This window comes from Bos grunniens, chromosome 8 (genome assembly GCF_055505025.1).
Source record: "Bos grunniens cultivar Pamir isolate PY7600 chromosome 8, Bosgru_T2T1.0, whole genome shotgun sequence".
Taxonomy (NCBI): Eukaryota; Metazoa; Chordata; class Mammalia; order Artiodactyla; family Bovidae; genus Bos; species Bos grunniens.
The window spans coordinates 45,134,526-45,150,237 of NC_141172.1; the positions used below are offsets into that span (position 1 = coordinate 45,134,526).

Genomic DNA, 15,712 nt, shown 5'->3' on the forward strand with positions numbered 1-15,712 from the left:
GTATATACATTTTGTTTTCTTCTAAAGTATAAACCCCTTTTTGAAAGCAAAAAGCCATGTTTGTAATTCCTTTGATTCCTTACTGTGTTGTGCTAGCATGCTGTTCAACATATAGCAGACACTCAACAGAGTATTTTCGTTTTAACTATTTGAATTGAACTGTTTTTACTGTACTACCTATAATAATGGACAGTTTTTTCATTCTTTAGGCTTTCCAAGATCTTCCAAACACCTTGGATGAAATTGATGCTTTATTAACTGAGGAAAGATCAAGAGCATCTTGCTTCACAGGACTCAATCCTACAGTATGCTGCTTTCCCTAATGCCTACTGCAGTCGCCACCACCAGCACACCCTGCCCCCGCCCCCACACACAGTTCCCTCCAGTACTTGCCTCCCACTCTGTTCCTGCTGTCTAGCTTATTATTACCAAGAACTCTAGTACAATGTACTTTTAAATGCCAGATTCTGAATCTATTAGAATTTTAAATAGATTCTTCCTAAGGAACACAGTGTTCTGTGCCTTTTCTTTATAAAAAGAATACTTGGGCTAACCTGAAATACTGAGATGTCTTTTTTTTTTTTTTAATGAAATTTTTTTAGTATGTTACAAGAACATAAATTAACTGCATACAAACAGTGGCATTTTCAATTAATGTGATGCAAAATTTTTTGTACCTTTATCCTTTGGTAGATTATTTTAAAGATTTTTTTTTTCTGCCAGGTTGTTGAGGAATACACAAAAAGAGAAGAAGAAATAGAGCAATTAACTGCGGAACTAAAGATAAAGAAAGTTGAACTGGATAAATATAGAGAAAACATTTCACAGGTAATTATTCAACTTTTTCTCATGTACATTAATAATACGGGAATGTAGAATAATGCAAAATGAAATAATGTTTCTAAGAAAAAAATATATGTTCTCAGGACTAGATTGATATTGATTTTTTCTATGTAAAGTTTTGTATCAGTGTAATAACACTTCTTTTACATTGTATTTTTATATTGCTTTTACTTACAGGTGAAAGAAAGGTGGCTTAATCCTTTAAAAGAGCTGGTAGAAAAAATTAACGAAAAATTTAGCTATTTTTTTAGTTCTATGCAGTGTGCTGGTGAAGTTGACCTCCATACAGAAAATGAGGTAAAATTGCATTTGATATGTTTCATGACAAGAATTTTAATTATATGCTAAAAGTATATGTAAATTGTTTATATACTCTAAAGTTATATCTGAAAAATTTTCTTATTAAAAAAAAAATGTCCAAAGGAAAGAAGAGACCATATATAGGATTCCATCAGGGTCACTTGTTGTTTTGAAGATGTTCTTCTTGGTGACATCTGAGATTAACAACTAATACCTTACAGACTCTTTTCATATCCAGCCTAAGTAATAATGGTTATTCAGTTGTGATGAACAAGTGCATTGCTCTTTGAAATCACTCCTCAAGTTTGAAGAGTCATACACAAATTGGCAAACATAACTGAAATATAGAATAGTATCAGTGATTTCCTTTTGATCAAGAATTTGAGTTTACAAGAACAAAAATACTTAAAAATTTTGGTACTGATTTCTTGAACTATATACGTTTCATGCATTGCAGTTGTGGGTAAAATAAGATTTCCATTAAGAAATATATGAAGAGATGAACTAGGATGTCCTTCAAAATGAGTGGGTGGAGCTATAGATGAAGCAAGATTGGTCATGTATGGATCACAGTTGAGACTAGTTGATTGAGCTCATTTGGGAGTTCTAATTTTGTAAATGTTGAAATTTTTCCCTAATAAAGCATTTCTTTTAAGGAGGAAGAAATGTAAGGCAAGGTAGTGCCTTTATTTCTCCTTAGGAATTTTGTCCCATTACTCCTATATCTGTTTATTATGAAACACAAGGTTGCAAACATCATGTAACTGTAAGTTTTAGTAAGATATTAGACCTGCCAAGAGAATTGTCATCTACATAGTCTGGGCTTGCTAGAAGGAAGAAATGTATTGTAATAACATGTAATTTATAATATATTTCCTTTGTGCCAGAAACTGTGCCAAGCATTTCTAGGTTTACCTTCTTTAATCTTCAGAACCATTCTATAAAGCAGGTACTTTTTATTGACTATAAATAAACTGAAACAATATTAGAACCACTTGCTCTCTACAAGCTCTAGAGGTCTCCAAAGATCTATTTAGATAAAATTGATATCATGAATAAGTCAATTACAAGAGTAAAGAACTTAAATTTATTTTCAAAAAACAGTATAAAATTGCCAGAGAAAACTCTTCACCTTTCATCAACTTTTTAAATGTTTTGTAGGAAGATTATGATAAATATGGAATTCGAATTAGAGTTAAATTTCGCAGTAGTACTGAACTGCATGAATTAACTCCTCATCATCAAAGTGGAGGTGAAAGAAGTGTTTCTACTATGTTATACTTGATGGCACTTCAGGAGCTTAATAGATGTCCGTTCCGAGTAGTTGATGAAATCAATCAGGTATTGCTTATTCTTTTATTGGGTTTCACTCTATCTTGTAATAGATTTAAATCTAATCATTATTATTGTCTTTTTTTAGGGAATGGACCCAATCAATGAACGAAGAGTGTTTGAAATGGTTGTAAATACTGCTTGTAAAGAAAACACATCTCAGTACTTTTTTATTACACCAAAGGTAGGTAATAAGTAATCTAAAAATATTCACGTACTTGGAAGTCCCTTATGGCTAAAACATGTAGATTTTGGCCCAGTATGTGTAAATATGAGCAGAACAGTCCCAAAATAGATTATAGTAAAGGGGGACAAGTTCCAATAACATACTTAATCAGAAAGCTTATCACTAGAGGAAGGAAGTAGCAGGCATAGCATTATGTTCTAGAGCTGAGAGTTCCTCTGCTTTTTTGGCATTTATTCTTCCTCTAGGGAACTTCCTCTCTTAGCATTGAAAAATGACAGAAAGCACTGGTCCTCCTCATTTCCTCAGAAAGGCCTATTTTGCTCTGTCCTGGCCCAGAGGAAATCCAAGGTATCCTCAAAATCTTCTATTCACATAAAAAACAGACTTACCTTTACAGAACCATTACAATGGGAAATTTTCTTTTGTTACCTCTTGTGCTATGGGTCAGTTATGAAACTGCTGTATAGCAATCAAAGATGTTTTTATTAATGTAATCAGATTTTTTTAAAGAAATTTCATTGGAGATCCTATCTGAAATTCAGTTTTTATCAAATAGAGTATAATCTCTTCTTCTAGCAGATACTCTGTGGAGTAGCTAGATCTGTTAATACCCTATTGTTGTTGGCCTGTAAATCCAACCACCCTGTTAATAGACTTTTCAGGCTACCAATCTATTACAGTACCTGACTATAGAAGTTGCTTGAAAGGTGTTTTGTGGATAAAAGAGTGAAATTATCCTAGGAAAGTTATCCTAGAAATTATCCTAGAAAGGAGGATATACTTTTCCAGGGTCAACCTAGGAAGCAGTGTGATCCCATTGGCCTGTGAATATAGAGGGCTCCCAAGATATGTTGACGAGTCCTTAGGCCAGGTTTCAGATGTGGTAATTCAAGTAAAAATCGCTATCTGGCACAGTGTATGTTGAGTTGAGAACTTCATTAAGAGTTTCATTAATTTTACAAATAAAATGTATTTGACTCCACACGTGCAAGTTCAGAAAGTTGTGCTTAATATATAGCATTCTATGACAGTTTGTTTTAACACTTCACAGCTCCTTCAAAATCTTCCTTATTCTGAAAAGATGACAGTATTGTTTGTCTACAATGGTCCTCATATGCTGGAACCAAACAGATGGAATTTAAAGGCTTTCCAAAGGCGGCGGCGCCGTATTACATTCACTCAGCCTTCTCAATGAAAGTGAAGGGCAAGAACTTTGAGACTTTTCTGTTAAATCCTATATGTAAGTGTGGCTCAACTGAATAAAAGTTAGATTCATTAAGACTAAAGGATCAGTTATTTTTGAAACCTGCTATTAGATATAAATAGGTTGATGAAGAGAGACCATAATAACTTCTTTCTGTGGAACATCATCTGGTAGTAAAATTTAAATCTTGTGTCCTTAGCACTCTGACCATAAGTGACTGGGTCCCCACTTTTACAGTATTGGCTCCTCAAATCAGAACTACAGTGGAAGGGATTATTGGTTGCAAGAAGTTTCGTTGACATGGGAACCCTGAGCTTTACTTGCAAAGTAATTTTAACTACTCTTAGAGTCTAAAGATGACTCTACAGCTTAAGTCTGAGTTTCTCCCAGTGTTATATTTAATTTTTAAAATTTGATATGGAAATGTCTAATGTATAGTAATAATTTATGACAAATCTATTCATTTCTTCCGATTAAAAAGATTACCTTATCTCCACTAGGAAATGGGATTTTAGGAACCTTTTAAAAAAAGTTTCATGAAACTTGATACTGTAGTTGTATTGGTATCTCAAAGGAGGGGAAAGTACTGGGAGCAGGACTTCTTTGAAATGCCACAAGATGGCCACTAGATGATGCAAAATGCAACCAAAAGATTGACAGAGAATAAAGTGGCAAGAATTTTTAAAGAATAACCCTATAAAATGTGGGTGGGTCTTTTCGGGCTTAATCGTTTTTGTTTTCTTTTTTTAATTTAGTCAATTTTTACATCTTAAATTTCTAAAGCATTTTTATAATTATTTTTAGTAAAATTTTTCTTAACATTTCTTATACTGGTTTCCTACAGTTTATATTTGAAATTTCTCAGTGTTATGTAGAGTGAGCAAAAGCATTGATTTGTTTAAAACCATAATATTTTTAGGCCTTAAGCTTGTGTAGGTCCTTTTAATTTACAGTGTTGATCCTACCCCAGTATCTTAGAAAATCTAAACTGTTCTTGCAGCATGGAAGAATCAGATTAGAAAATCATTTGTTTATCTCTGAGTTATACTAATTAACAGTGCGAAAACATTCTATTCTTTAAAATCTTGTAAAAATAAAGAACTGGATCAAGGACATATCTTTAAACAGTGGATTGGATCTGTAGAGGTAATTACAATTATTTTTTTGACTTGGTAGCTTGACTAAATTGAAGAATTGCATTCAGTTTGGGTTTTGTATGTTCTTAAATAGCTACTGAAATCTTGTTAAGTCAAAAAATAAAAGTCTTCATCCTCTTATTTGGACATTTTCTCTTTAAAAAGCTATTTTTTTCTTTATAAAAATTTTAAAAGAACCTTCCCCTCTTAAACTAAGTCTAATGCATGTACTATGAAAATAGTTTGAAATAACATGTTTACTAGTGCAAACAACTCATGTAAACATTGAAAATGTTGGGAACATGTTAGTAAATGAATGTTTTACCAAATGTTTTGTTGTTAAATACTTTGTTTCCATCAAAGTACTTTTACTAACATGTGCTTGGTGTAGTTCATTTATTGTTTAAGTGCCAGTCATCTTATTTCTAAAAACTGATCATCAGTGTGAAAAAAGTTTGAAGATTATTTCAGTTTGCATATGCCAATAATTATTCCAAACCTTGTTTATAAGCATTTGTATCTCTGGTGGACAAATACTTGGTTTTACACTGAAAGTTGAGCTGCAAATAAATTATGTATTTTAACATTAATAAAATAGTAAGTCCTGCACAATAGCTCAGCCACCTGAAATGTCACATATTTTCTGAAAAAGTTGATTTAATTACAAATTGTAAAAACTTCATATAATAGTCTTATTTGATGAATAAAATATTTAAAACCCTAAAAGGTGACAAGCAATTATTTGTAATGACAAAATCTTAACTGATTTGCCTAAGGTTTTTAGCATTAAAAGATTTGCTGCTTTGTAATTGTCTTTTGGAAATGTGTTTATTTTCTTTGGAGTATGAATCTTTAGTATCTAAAACAATGTAATTTGGGGGAATTCCTGGTGGTCCAGTGGTTAGGACTTCGCGCTTTCACTGCCAAGGGCCCAGGTTCAGTCCCTGGTCGGGGAACTAAGATCCTGCAAGCTGTGCAGCACCACTGAAAAAAAAAGAGTGTAATTTTGTCCTGCTACTATGTATCTGCAGGTGTAACTGGAAACAAACTCTTTGTGGGAAATGCTACTTTGTTAGTAATAAATGCATATTTTCATGTTCTTTTAGTGTATGTCTTTTTAAATGAGCACTGTTTTTCTATATACTTTGAATCTTTGTAAGAGTCATTTTGGTTTTCAGATTTGCTAAAAAGTCTATTGAATGCCTACCATTTACAGAATACTGTTTGGCAGTATATCTATGTTCAAAAAGATAGAAAATTTAGTCCCTTGTCTTGCTGCAAGGCGATCTTAGTCTAAATAAAGCCATAAACACCAGAAAAAAGCATTTAAATCATCTAAAGAAACCAGTTACAAGGTAAGTATAAATATTTTTAGGTTGAAACCTTAGATGGCCTGCAAGAGAGCCTTGAATATGGTATCTTTACCTATATGGCTGTGTACTTAGTTAAATTTCAGCCACTGTGTTACTCAAGAGGGAGAGGGTGAATAGTGGAGACAAGGAGGCATCTCTGCCATGATCCAGAGAGTCACCCTGTGGTTTGCTGACAGTGTTTTCAGAGGAAAGACTTGGTAGGCTTTCATCACACTCATAAAAATCCAGTTGTCAGCCTTCAAGACTTCTATGTATCTCCCCCCACGCTGCCCTCATCTAAAGTATCATCCCTAAGCCACTAATATATATCACTGGCAAAACACAATGTATATTTTGAAGAATAAAAAATACAGCCTGCATATGATTCCACTGTCAAGAAACTTAATTCAGGGTGGTGATTCCAGTTCAAGATGTCAAACCCCATCCTGAAGATCCTGAACTTACCTTTTGCCACAGACATACTGTGTCTACAGTTATATAATAGAAAATTCCTCATCACTGGCTGAGTGACGGCCACACATCAAGCAAGCAGGTAGGAGAGGCTGGAACAAACTCACCATAACCCCCACCCCCCAGTGGGTCCCAAATTGGAAGAGAACTGAAAGCCCAGAGCTTCTTGATGAGAAGTGAGGAGTTTGAACCCCGCATCAGGCACTCCAACTTTTAAGACCTGCACCTGGAAGAGAAGCCCCCATCTGATTTTGATAACTAGTGAGGCTTGTGTCCTAAGACCCAAACTAGTGATCTGAGAAGTGATTCTTCAGAGGCTAGTCTGCTCAGACTGACTTAACCAGGCCCCAGCTCAGAAGCAACAGATCACACCCAGACATAAATTGAAGGAGGCTCACCGGCTTAAACTGAAGCATCAGTCTGCCCGAGAAAAGGCATCTACTCTGACATACACATGTAGGAGTTAGTTGGCGGGGACAGAGATGGGCAAGTGGTTTTCATGCCCATGCCCCAGAGCACAAGTATCTCCTGGACAAGAGGGTTCACATCTGATGCCCTGGTTTTGCTGGCTACTGCCCCGAGGACACCTGTGGATTACCTAGCTCTGGAGGCCAGGGGAGCTTGTGTCCCTGGACCCTTGGGACTATAACAATCAGTGTCACCAGAAAAATCTGTGTTCTGATTTTTGTGGCTGCTGCCAGTGGGCACCTCTATGCTCCCTGGTTCTGGTAAACCTGGGGCTTATGCCAACGGGTCCCATGGAACAGTAGTGAATGGAGAAAAAGTTCTTAAATAGCTACCATCTCCAGGGCACAGCAAGAGGCACTGGACCCTGGAGCTCAGTCTTTGTGAAGAGTGTGGGCCTATTAAAAATCATGTCTGCAGGCTGAGGGACAGGCTTCCAATTAATCACTCATCTGGGGCTGTCTGAATACTTTGCAGAAGTCGGGGAGAGGGGTACTATCTTCAGGCTCTCCCTTTGCCATGCTCCAGAGTGCCAGTGCCTCCCAGAGGGGAGCTTTACACATGTTTGGTATCCTGGTGTTCCCATCCAGTCCTTACTCTGCAGCTTCTGCCTAGCAGGGGATGCCCCTTGATTGCCTGGCTGTGATGGTCAGGGGGCCTTACATTGCTGGGTCCCACAGGACTGTGATTATCATAGAGATGGTTCTTGGCAGAGCATGGCCACGGAGAGCAGATTGAAGTAACCCCTCACCCTAGTCTTTCTGAGATGTAGCTTCTATCTGTCCTGGAGTTACGACCTGAGAAGCAGGCTTCAAGAGTGGCATACACTTTGTGGCTTCCAAAGTTATTCTCAGGGCATATAGGCTACAGATGGCATCCTGGCACTCCTGCCTTGCTCCAGATTGCTGGTATTTCCCAGAAAAGAGCTTACACATGGGTCTGGAGGCACAACTTTTTTGATTGCCACCCAGGCACACCTTCAAATTTCCTGACTCTGGTGGCCAACAAGGTTTATGCTTGCAGTCCCACAGGACTACATACATGTCCATACTTTTAAAAGCTGCTGCCTGAGGATCTGACTTCTAATCAGCCTGAATCTAGGTAATGAGAACCTCCCTAGGCACACCCTCAACTACTAGGAGCTGTTTAACAATATGATAGGCCGTTTTGGACAATCACAAAAGTTTGAGAGACAGCAAGAGGCTAGGGCAGGGTTGAACAAGTTTCATCCACAAAAAGCCATTCTTTTTAGACCGAGAGAGGTCGTCGTTTTATCTACTGCAAGAAACCAACACAGGGAGTCAAGAAATGGAGAGAGAGGGGAATAAACAAAATAATAAGATAAAAGCTCCAGGGCTCGGGGCAGAGGCAAACTTAATAAAATGGAGATAAGTAATTTATGTTCAAAGAAATGATTAATGAAGATGCTCACCAAACGGAAGTAGAATAAATGAATACAGTGAGAAGAATTTCAATGAAGAGTTGGAAAAAGTACCAAACATGTCACAGAGCTGAAGAATAATTGAACTGAATATGAAAAGTACACTATGAAAATGAAAAGTTCAGCAGGAGACTAAATTAGAATTAATCATCAAGTTGAAGACAAGGCAGTGAAATTCACCCAATCAGAGCAGCAAGAGGGAAAAAAAAAGAAAAAATAGGGTAAGGGTTTTATGGGAAACTATCAAATAGAGCTAACATTCACATTTTAGGGCTCCCAGAAATAAGACAGAAATGGGCAAAGAAATTATTTGAAGATAAATGGCTCAAAACTTCCCTAAACTGGGTAAGGAAACAGCATCCTGAGGCAAGAAAAAAAAGGGAGGACTCAAATAAAATCAGAAATGAAAGAAGATATTTTATAGTACCACAGAAATACAAAGGATCATAAAAGACCAATATGAATAATCATATACCAACAGATTAGACAATCTAGAAGAAATGGAAAAATTCCTAGAGACATACAGCCTATCAAGTCAGTTGTGAAAAACAGAAAATCTGAACAGACTGATAACTGGTAATGAGACTGTATTTGGTAATCAGAAACTCCCCAACAGACAAAGTTCAGAATTAAGTGGCTTCATTGGTGAATTCAACCAAACATTCTAAGGAGAATTAACACCAAACCTTTTCAAACTCTTCCAAAATTAAAAAAAAAAGAAGAAGAAGAAGAGGAAACTCTTCCAAACTCAATCTACAGGGCCAGCATTTATCCTGATACCAAAATCAGACAAAGACACCACAAGAAATCTTCAGGCCAGTATCCCTAGTGAACACAAATATAAAAATCCTCACCTAAATATTAGCAATCCAAATTCAACAATATTAATAAGCGGGTCATACATACACCAAGATCAAGTGGGATTTATTCCAGGGATGCAAGAATTAACAAAATGAAGACTATAAACCATATGATCATCTCATTAGATGCAAGAAAATATCTGACATCTAGACTTCAACATCAATTCATAATAAAACTCAAAAGTGGGGACAGAAGTAACATACCTCAACATAACAAAGGCCATATATATGACAATCCCAGAACATCATATTTAACAGTATAATGCTGAAAGCTTTTCCTCTGAGCAGCAGGAACAAGACAAGGATGCCCACTTTCACCACTTATATTCAACAGAGTACTGAAAGCCCTAACAAGGAATTAACCAAGAAAAATGAATAAAATGCATCCAAATTGGCAAGAAAAAACTAAAACTGTCACTAGTTATAGATGACATGAAATGATACAGAAAGCCCTTAAGACTCTACAAAAAAACTTACAATAAATGAATTCAGTAATGTTTCAGGATACAGGATCAATGCAAAAAATGTCTTGCATCTTTATACACTAATAACTATCAAAAAAAGAACAAAATCTTTTTGCAGTTATATAAAAAAGAATAAAATACTTAGAAATTAATTAACCAAGGAGGTGAAAGGCCTGTATATTGAAAAGTATAAGACATTAATGAAAGAAATTGAATAAAAAGATAACTCTATGCTAATGGGACGATTTCGTTAAAATGTCCAAACTACCCAAACAATCTTCTAATTCAGTGCAATTCCTAACAAAATTCCAATGGCATTTTTCACAGGAATAGAACCAACAATTCTAAAATTCATATAGAGCCAAAAGAGACACTGAATAGCCAAAGCAATGTTAAGAAAACTGGAGACCTCACACACCCTGATTTCAAACTACAGGTGGCCCTTCAACAATGGAGGGGTTAAGGGGACCAACCTTCCACACAGTTATCTATGTGTGTAACTTAACAGCCAGCCCTCCATATTTGCAGTACCATACCCAAGGATTCAACGAACCAGTGATTGCGTAGTACTGTAGTATGCATTTAGTGCAAGTTCCAGGTATAAGTGAATCCATGCAGAGCAAACCGATGTTGTAAGGGTCCACTTAACATTACAAAATTTTAGTGTGCGTGTGTGTGTGTGTATAGTATATAACTGTATCAGCATAGAAACAATTACACAGGTCAATGGAACAGAAATGAGAGCCCAGAAATAAACCTACATGTATGTGATCAATTCATTTATGACAAAGGAGTTAAGGATATACAGCGGGGAAGGGGCAATCTCTTTAAGAAATGACATTGGAAAAGTGGACTGCTGCTGCTAAGTCGCTTCAGTCATGTCCGACTCTATGCGACCCCATAGACAGCAGCCCACCAGGCTCCCCTGTCCCTAGGATTCTCAAGGCAAGAACACTGGAGTGGGTTGCCATTTCATTCTCCAATGCATAAGAGTGAAAAGTGAAAGTGAAGTCGCTCAGTCCTGTCCGACTCTCAGCGACCCCATGGACTGTAGCCCACCAGGCCCCTCCATCCATGGGATTTTCCAGGCGAGAGTTCTGGAGTGGGGTGCCATTGCCTTCTCCGGAAAAGTGGACAGTCACATGCAAAAGAATGAAACTGGTCCACTAACTTACACTGCACACAAAAATTAGGTGAATTAAAGACTTAAACACAAGACATGAAACCACTAGAAGAAAGATAGGTGGTAAGCTCCCTGACATAAGTTTTAGTTATGCAGTTTTTAATTTGACACCAAAAGTAAAAACAACAGAAGCAAAAGTAAACAGATTTGACAACAAACTAAAAAGCTTCTGCACAGGAAAGGAAACCAGTAACAAAATGAAAAGGCAACCTACTGAATGGGAGAAATTATCTGTAAATAATATGTCTGATAAAGGATTAACACCCAAAGTATATAAAGAACTCATAAGTCTGCCTATTTAAAAGTGGATGAAGGATCTAAATAGACATTTTTCCAAAGAAGATACAGTTTTAGCCAGACTTATCAAGAATAAACAGAAAGGGTCCAAATCATTAAAATTCTGAAATTAAAAAAGGTTATTACCAACATCACAGAAATACAAAAGACATTAATAGACTACTAAAAGCAACTATCTAAATAGAACCTCCCCCCGCCCCCAAAAAAGATGTCCTTTTCATCATAGGGGACAGGAGTGCAAAAGTGGTAAGTCAAGAGATACCTGGATTAACAGGCAAGTTTGGCCATGGAGTACAAAGTAAAGCAGGGCAAAGGGTAACAGTTTTGCTAAGAGAACACACCGGTCATAGATAACACCCTCTTCCAACAACGCAAGAGATGACTCTACACATGGACATCACCAGATGGTCAATACCAAAATCAGGCTATTTATATTCTTTGCACCCAAAGATGGAGTAGCTCTATACAGTCAGCAAAAAACAAGACCTGGAGCTAACTATGGGTGGCTCAGATCATCAGCTCCTTATTGAAAATTTCAGGCTTAAATTGAAGAAAGTAGGGAAAACCACTAGGCCATTCAGGTATGACCTAAGTCAAGTCCCTTATGATTATACAGTGGAAGTGACAAACAGATTCAATGGATTAGATCTGGTAGACAGAGTACCTAAAGAACTATAGATGGAGGTTCATAATATTCAGGAAGTGCTGACCAAGAAAAGAAATACAAGGCAAAGTGGTTGTCTGAGGAGGCCTTACAAATACCCAAGAAAAGAAGAGAAGTGAAAGGCAAAGGAGAAAGGGAAAGATATACCCATCTGAATGCAGAGTTCCAAAGAATAGCAAGGAGAGATAAGAAAGCCTTCTTAAGTGAACAATGTAAAGAAATAGAGGAAAACAACAGAATGGGAAAAACTAGAGATCTCTTCAACAACACTAGCGATACCCAGGGAACATTTCATGAAAAGATGGGCACAATAAAGGAAAAAACAGCAAGGACCTAACAGAAGCAGAAGAGATAAACAGGAGGTGGCAAGAATACAACAGAAGAACTGTACAAAGAAGTTCTTAACAACCTGGATAACCACAGGCTGCCTGGCCTCTGCTCCTGGGCAAGCAGATTGGCCCCAGGGTGACCAACAGCAGTGGAAAAGCTGGGGCACCCTCTGCTCCTGAGCATCATCCGCCATCAGCTCCAGCCTTACCTGAACCCCCTTCCCAATGACACCTGCAGGGCTTCTGCCTCAGCACCAGGACAGCACGATGACCAACATCCAATGAATGGCTGGTGAAGGTGTACACACTTAATGAGGACCAGCAGTGGGACAACTAGGGCACCAGACATGTCATCCAGCTGAAGCGGATATCCCTGCTAGTCAGGGCTTGACAAGATATGGTCCACTGGAGAAGAGAATGGCAAACCAGTATTCTTGCCTTGAGAACCCCATGAACAATATGAAAAGGCAAAAAGACACTGACAGATGAGCTCCCTAGGTCGGTAGGTGTCCAATATGCTACTGGGGAAGAGCGGAGAAACAGCTTTAGAAAGAATGAAGAGATTGCACCAAAGCAGAAACGATGCCCAGTTGTGGATGTGTCTGGTGGTGAAAGTAAACTCCGATGCTGTAAAAAACAGTATTGCATAGGAACCTGGAATGTTAGGTCCATCAATCAAGGGAATTGGATGTGATCAAGCAAGAGATAGCAAGACTGAACATCAGTGTTTTAGGAATCAGTGAACTAAAATGGATGGGAATGAGCAAATTTAATTTAGATGACCATTATATCTACTACTGTGGGCAAGAATCCCTTAGAAGGAATGGAGTAGCCCTCACAGTCAACAAAAGAGTCCAAAATGCAGTACTTAGGTGCAGTTTCAAAAACGACAGAATGATCTTGGTTTGTTTCTAAGGCAAACCATTCAACACTATGGTTATCCAAATCTATGCCCCAACAACTAATGCTGAAGAAGCTGGAGTTGAATGATTCTCTGAAGACGTAAAAGACCTCCTAGAACTAACACAAAAAAAAGATGTCCTTTTCAACATAGGGGACTGGAATGCAAAAGGAGGAAGTCAAGAGATACGTGGAGTAACAGGCAAGTTTGGCTGTGGAGTGCAAGATGACACAGGGAAAAAATTAACACAGTTTTGCCAAGAGAATGCACTGGTGATAGCAAACACTCTTTTCCAACAATACAAGAGATAACTCTTCATGTGGACATCACCAGATGGTCAATACCGAAATCAGATGGATTATGATGGAGAAGCTCTATAATCAGCAAAAACAAGACTTGGAGCTGACTGGCTCAGATCATCAGCTCCTTACTGCAAACTTCGGGCTTAAATTGAAAAAAGTAGGGAAAAACCACTAGGCCATTCAGATATGACCTAAATCAAATCCCTTATGATTATATAGTGGAGGTGACGAATAGATTTAAGGGACTATATCTGGTAGACAGTGCCTGAAGAACTGGTAGACAGAGTGCCTGAAGAACTATGGACAGAGATTCATATCATTCTACAGGAGGTGGTGATGGAAACCATCCCCAAGAAAAAGAAATGAAAGAAGGAAAATGTCTGAGGAAGCCTTACAAATACCTGAGAAAAGAGAAGCAAGAGGCAAAGGAGAAAGAAAAAGATATACCCAACTGAATGCAGAGTTCCAAAGAACAGTAAGGAGAGATAAGAAAGCCTTAAGTGGACAATCCAAAGAAATAGAGGAAAACAATACAATGGGAAAGACCAGAGATCTCTTCGAGAAAATTAGATAGATACCAAGGGAACATTTCATGCAAAGATGAGCACAATAAAGGACACAAATGGTAAGGAACTAACAGACACAGAAGACATTAAGAAGAAGTGGCAAGAATAGAAGAATTACACAAAAAAGATCTTAATGACCAGGATAATGATGATGGTGTGGTCACTCACCAAGAGCCAGACATCCTGGAATGTGAGTTGGGTGGGCCTTAGGAAGCATTAGTACAAACAAAGCTAGCAGAGGTGATGGAATTCCAGCTGAGCTATTTCTAATCCTAAAAGATGATGTTGTGAAAGTGCTGCACTCATTATGCAAGCAAATTTGGAAAACCCAGCAGTGGCCACTGGACTGGAAAAGGTCAGTTTTCATTCTAATCCCAAACAAGAGCAATGCCAAAGAATGTTCAAACTACCACACAATTGCACTTATTTCAGATGCTAGCAAGGTATTACTCAAAATCCTTTAAAAGCTAGGATTTAGCAGTACATGAATCAAGAATTTCCAGATGTACAAATAGCATTTAGAAAAGACAGAGAAACCAGAGATCAAATTGCCAACATCTGCTGGATCATAGAAAAAGGGAATTCCAGAAAAACATCTACTCTGCCTCATTGACTACATTAAAACGTTTGACTGTGTGCATCACAACAAACTGTGGAAAATTCTGAAAGAGCTGGGAATACTAGACCACCTTGCCTGCCCACTGAGAAACCTGTATGTAGGTCAAGAAGCAACAGTTAGACCAGACATGGAATAAGAGACTGGTTCAAAACTGGGGAAAGAGTACATCAAGGCTATATAGTGTCACCCTGTTTATTTCACTTATATGCAGAAGACATCATGCAAAATGCCAGGCTAGAGGAAGCACAAGCTGGAATCAAGATTGCTGGGAGAAATATTAATAATCTCAGATATGCAGACGATACCACTCTAATGGCAGAAAACAAAGAGGAATTAAAGAGTCTCTTGATGAAGGAGAAAGAGGAGAGTGAAAAAGCTGACTTAAAATTCAACCTTCAGAGATGGCAGAGTAAAAGGACGTGGGCTCATTTTCTCCTGCGAGAGCACCAAAATCACAACTAGCTGTTGAATAATCGACAGGATGACACTGGAACCAATGAAAAAAAGATACCTCGTGTCCAAAGACAAAGTAGAAGCCACAGCAAGACAGTAGGAGGGGCACAATCACAATAAAATCAAATCCAATACCCACCAGATGTAGAATAAATAATACCAAAATGGAGAACAATAATACCAAAGAAGTTCTCCCACTGTTGTGAAGGTTCAGAACCCCACGTCAGGCTTCTCAGCCTGGGAACACAACAAAGGGACGGTGAATCTGACCTTGAAGGCCAGCGGGATTTGATTACAAGACTTCCACAGGACTGGGAGAAACAGAGACTCCAGGCTTAGGGGG

General features: G+C 37.8%; 1 protein-coding gene and 1 long non-coding RNA gene across 13 annotated transcripts in view; one reads left to right on the forward strand and one right to left on the reverse strand.

Annotated features, from left to right (window-relative positions):
• SMC5 (structural maintenance of chromosomes 5) overlaps positions 1 to 6,102 on the forward strand; it is a 118,016-nt gene extending 111,914 nt beyond the window's left edge. For 10 of the 12 annotated variants that reach the window (XR_015169700.1, XR_015169701.1, XM_086415501.1 and 7 more), the window contains 6 exons: positions 210 to 305; positions 724 to 828; positions 1,021 to 1,140; positions 2,305 to 2,484; positions 2,564 to 2,659; positions 3,714 to 6,102. Coding sequence is in view for 8 of the 12 variants with exons in the window: in XM_086415501.1 (XP_086271627.1) it covers positions 210 to 305; positions 724 to 828; positions 1,021 to 1,140; positions 2,305 to 2,484; positions 2,564 to 2,659; positions 3,714 to 3,857 (741 nt within the window). In the remaining 4 variants the exon portion in view is untranslated. The remainder of the gene's footprint in view (positions 1 to 209; positions 306 to 723; positions 829 to 1,020; positions 1,141 to 2,304; positions 2,485 to 2,563; positions 2,660 to 3,713) is intronic. The other 2 variants (XR_015169702.1, XR_015169703.1) reach the window with 1 other exon arrangement.
• Positions 1 to 15,712, reverse strand: part of LOC147367007 (uncharacterized) — a 71,412-nt gene that overhangs the window by 11,145 nt on the left and 44,555 nt on the right. The window lies entirely within an intron of this gene.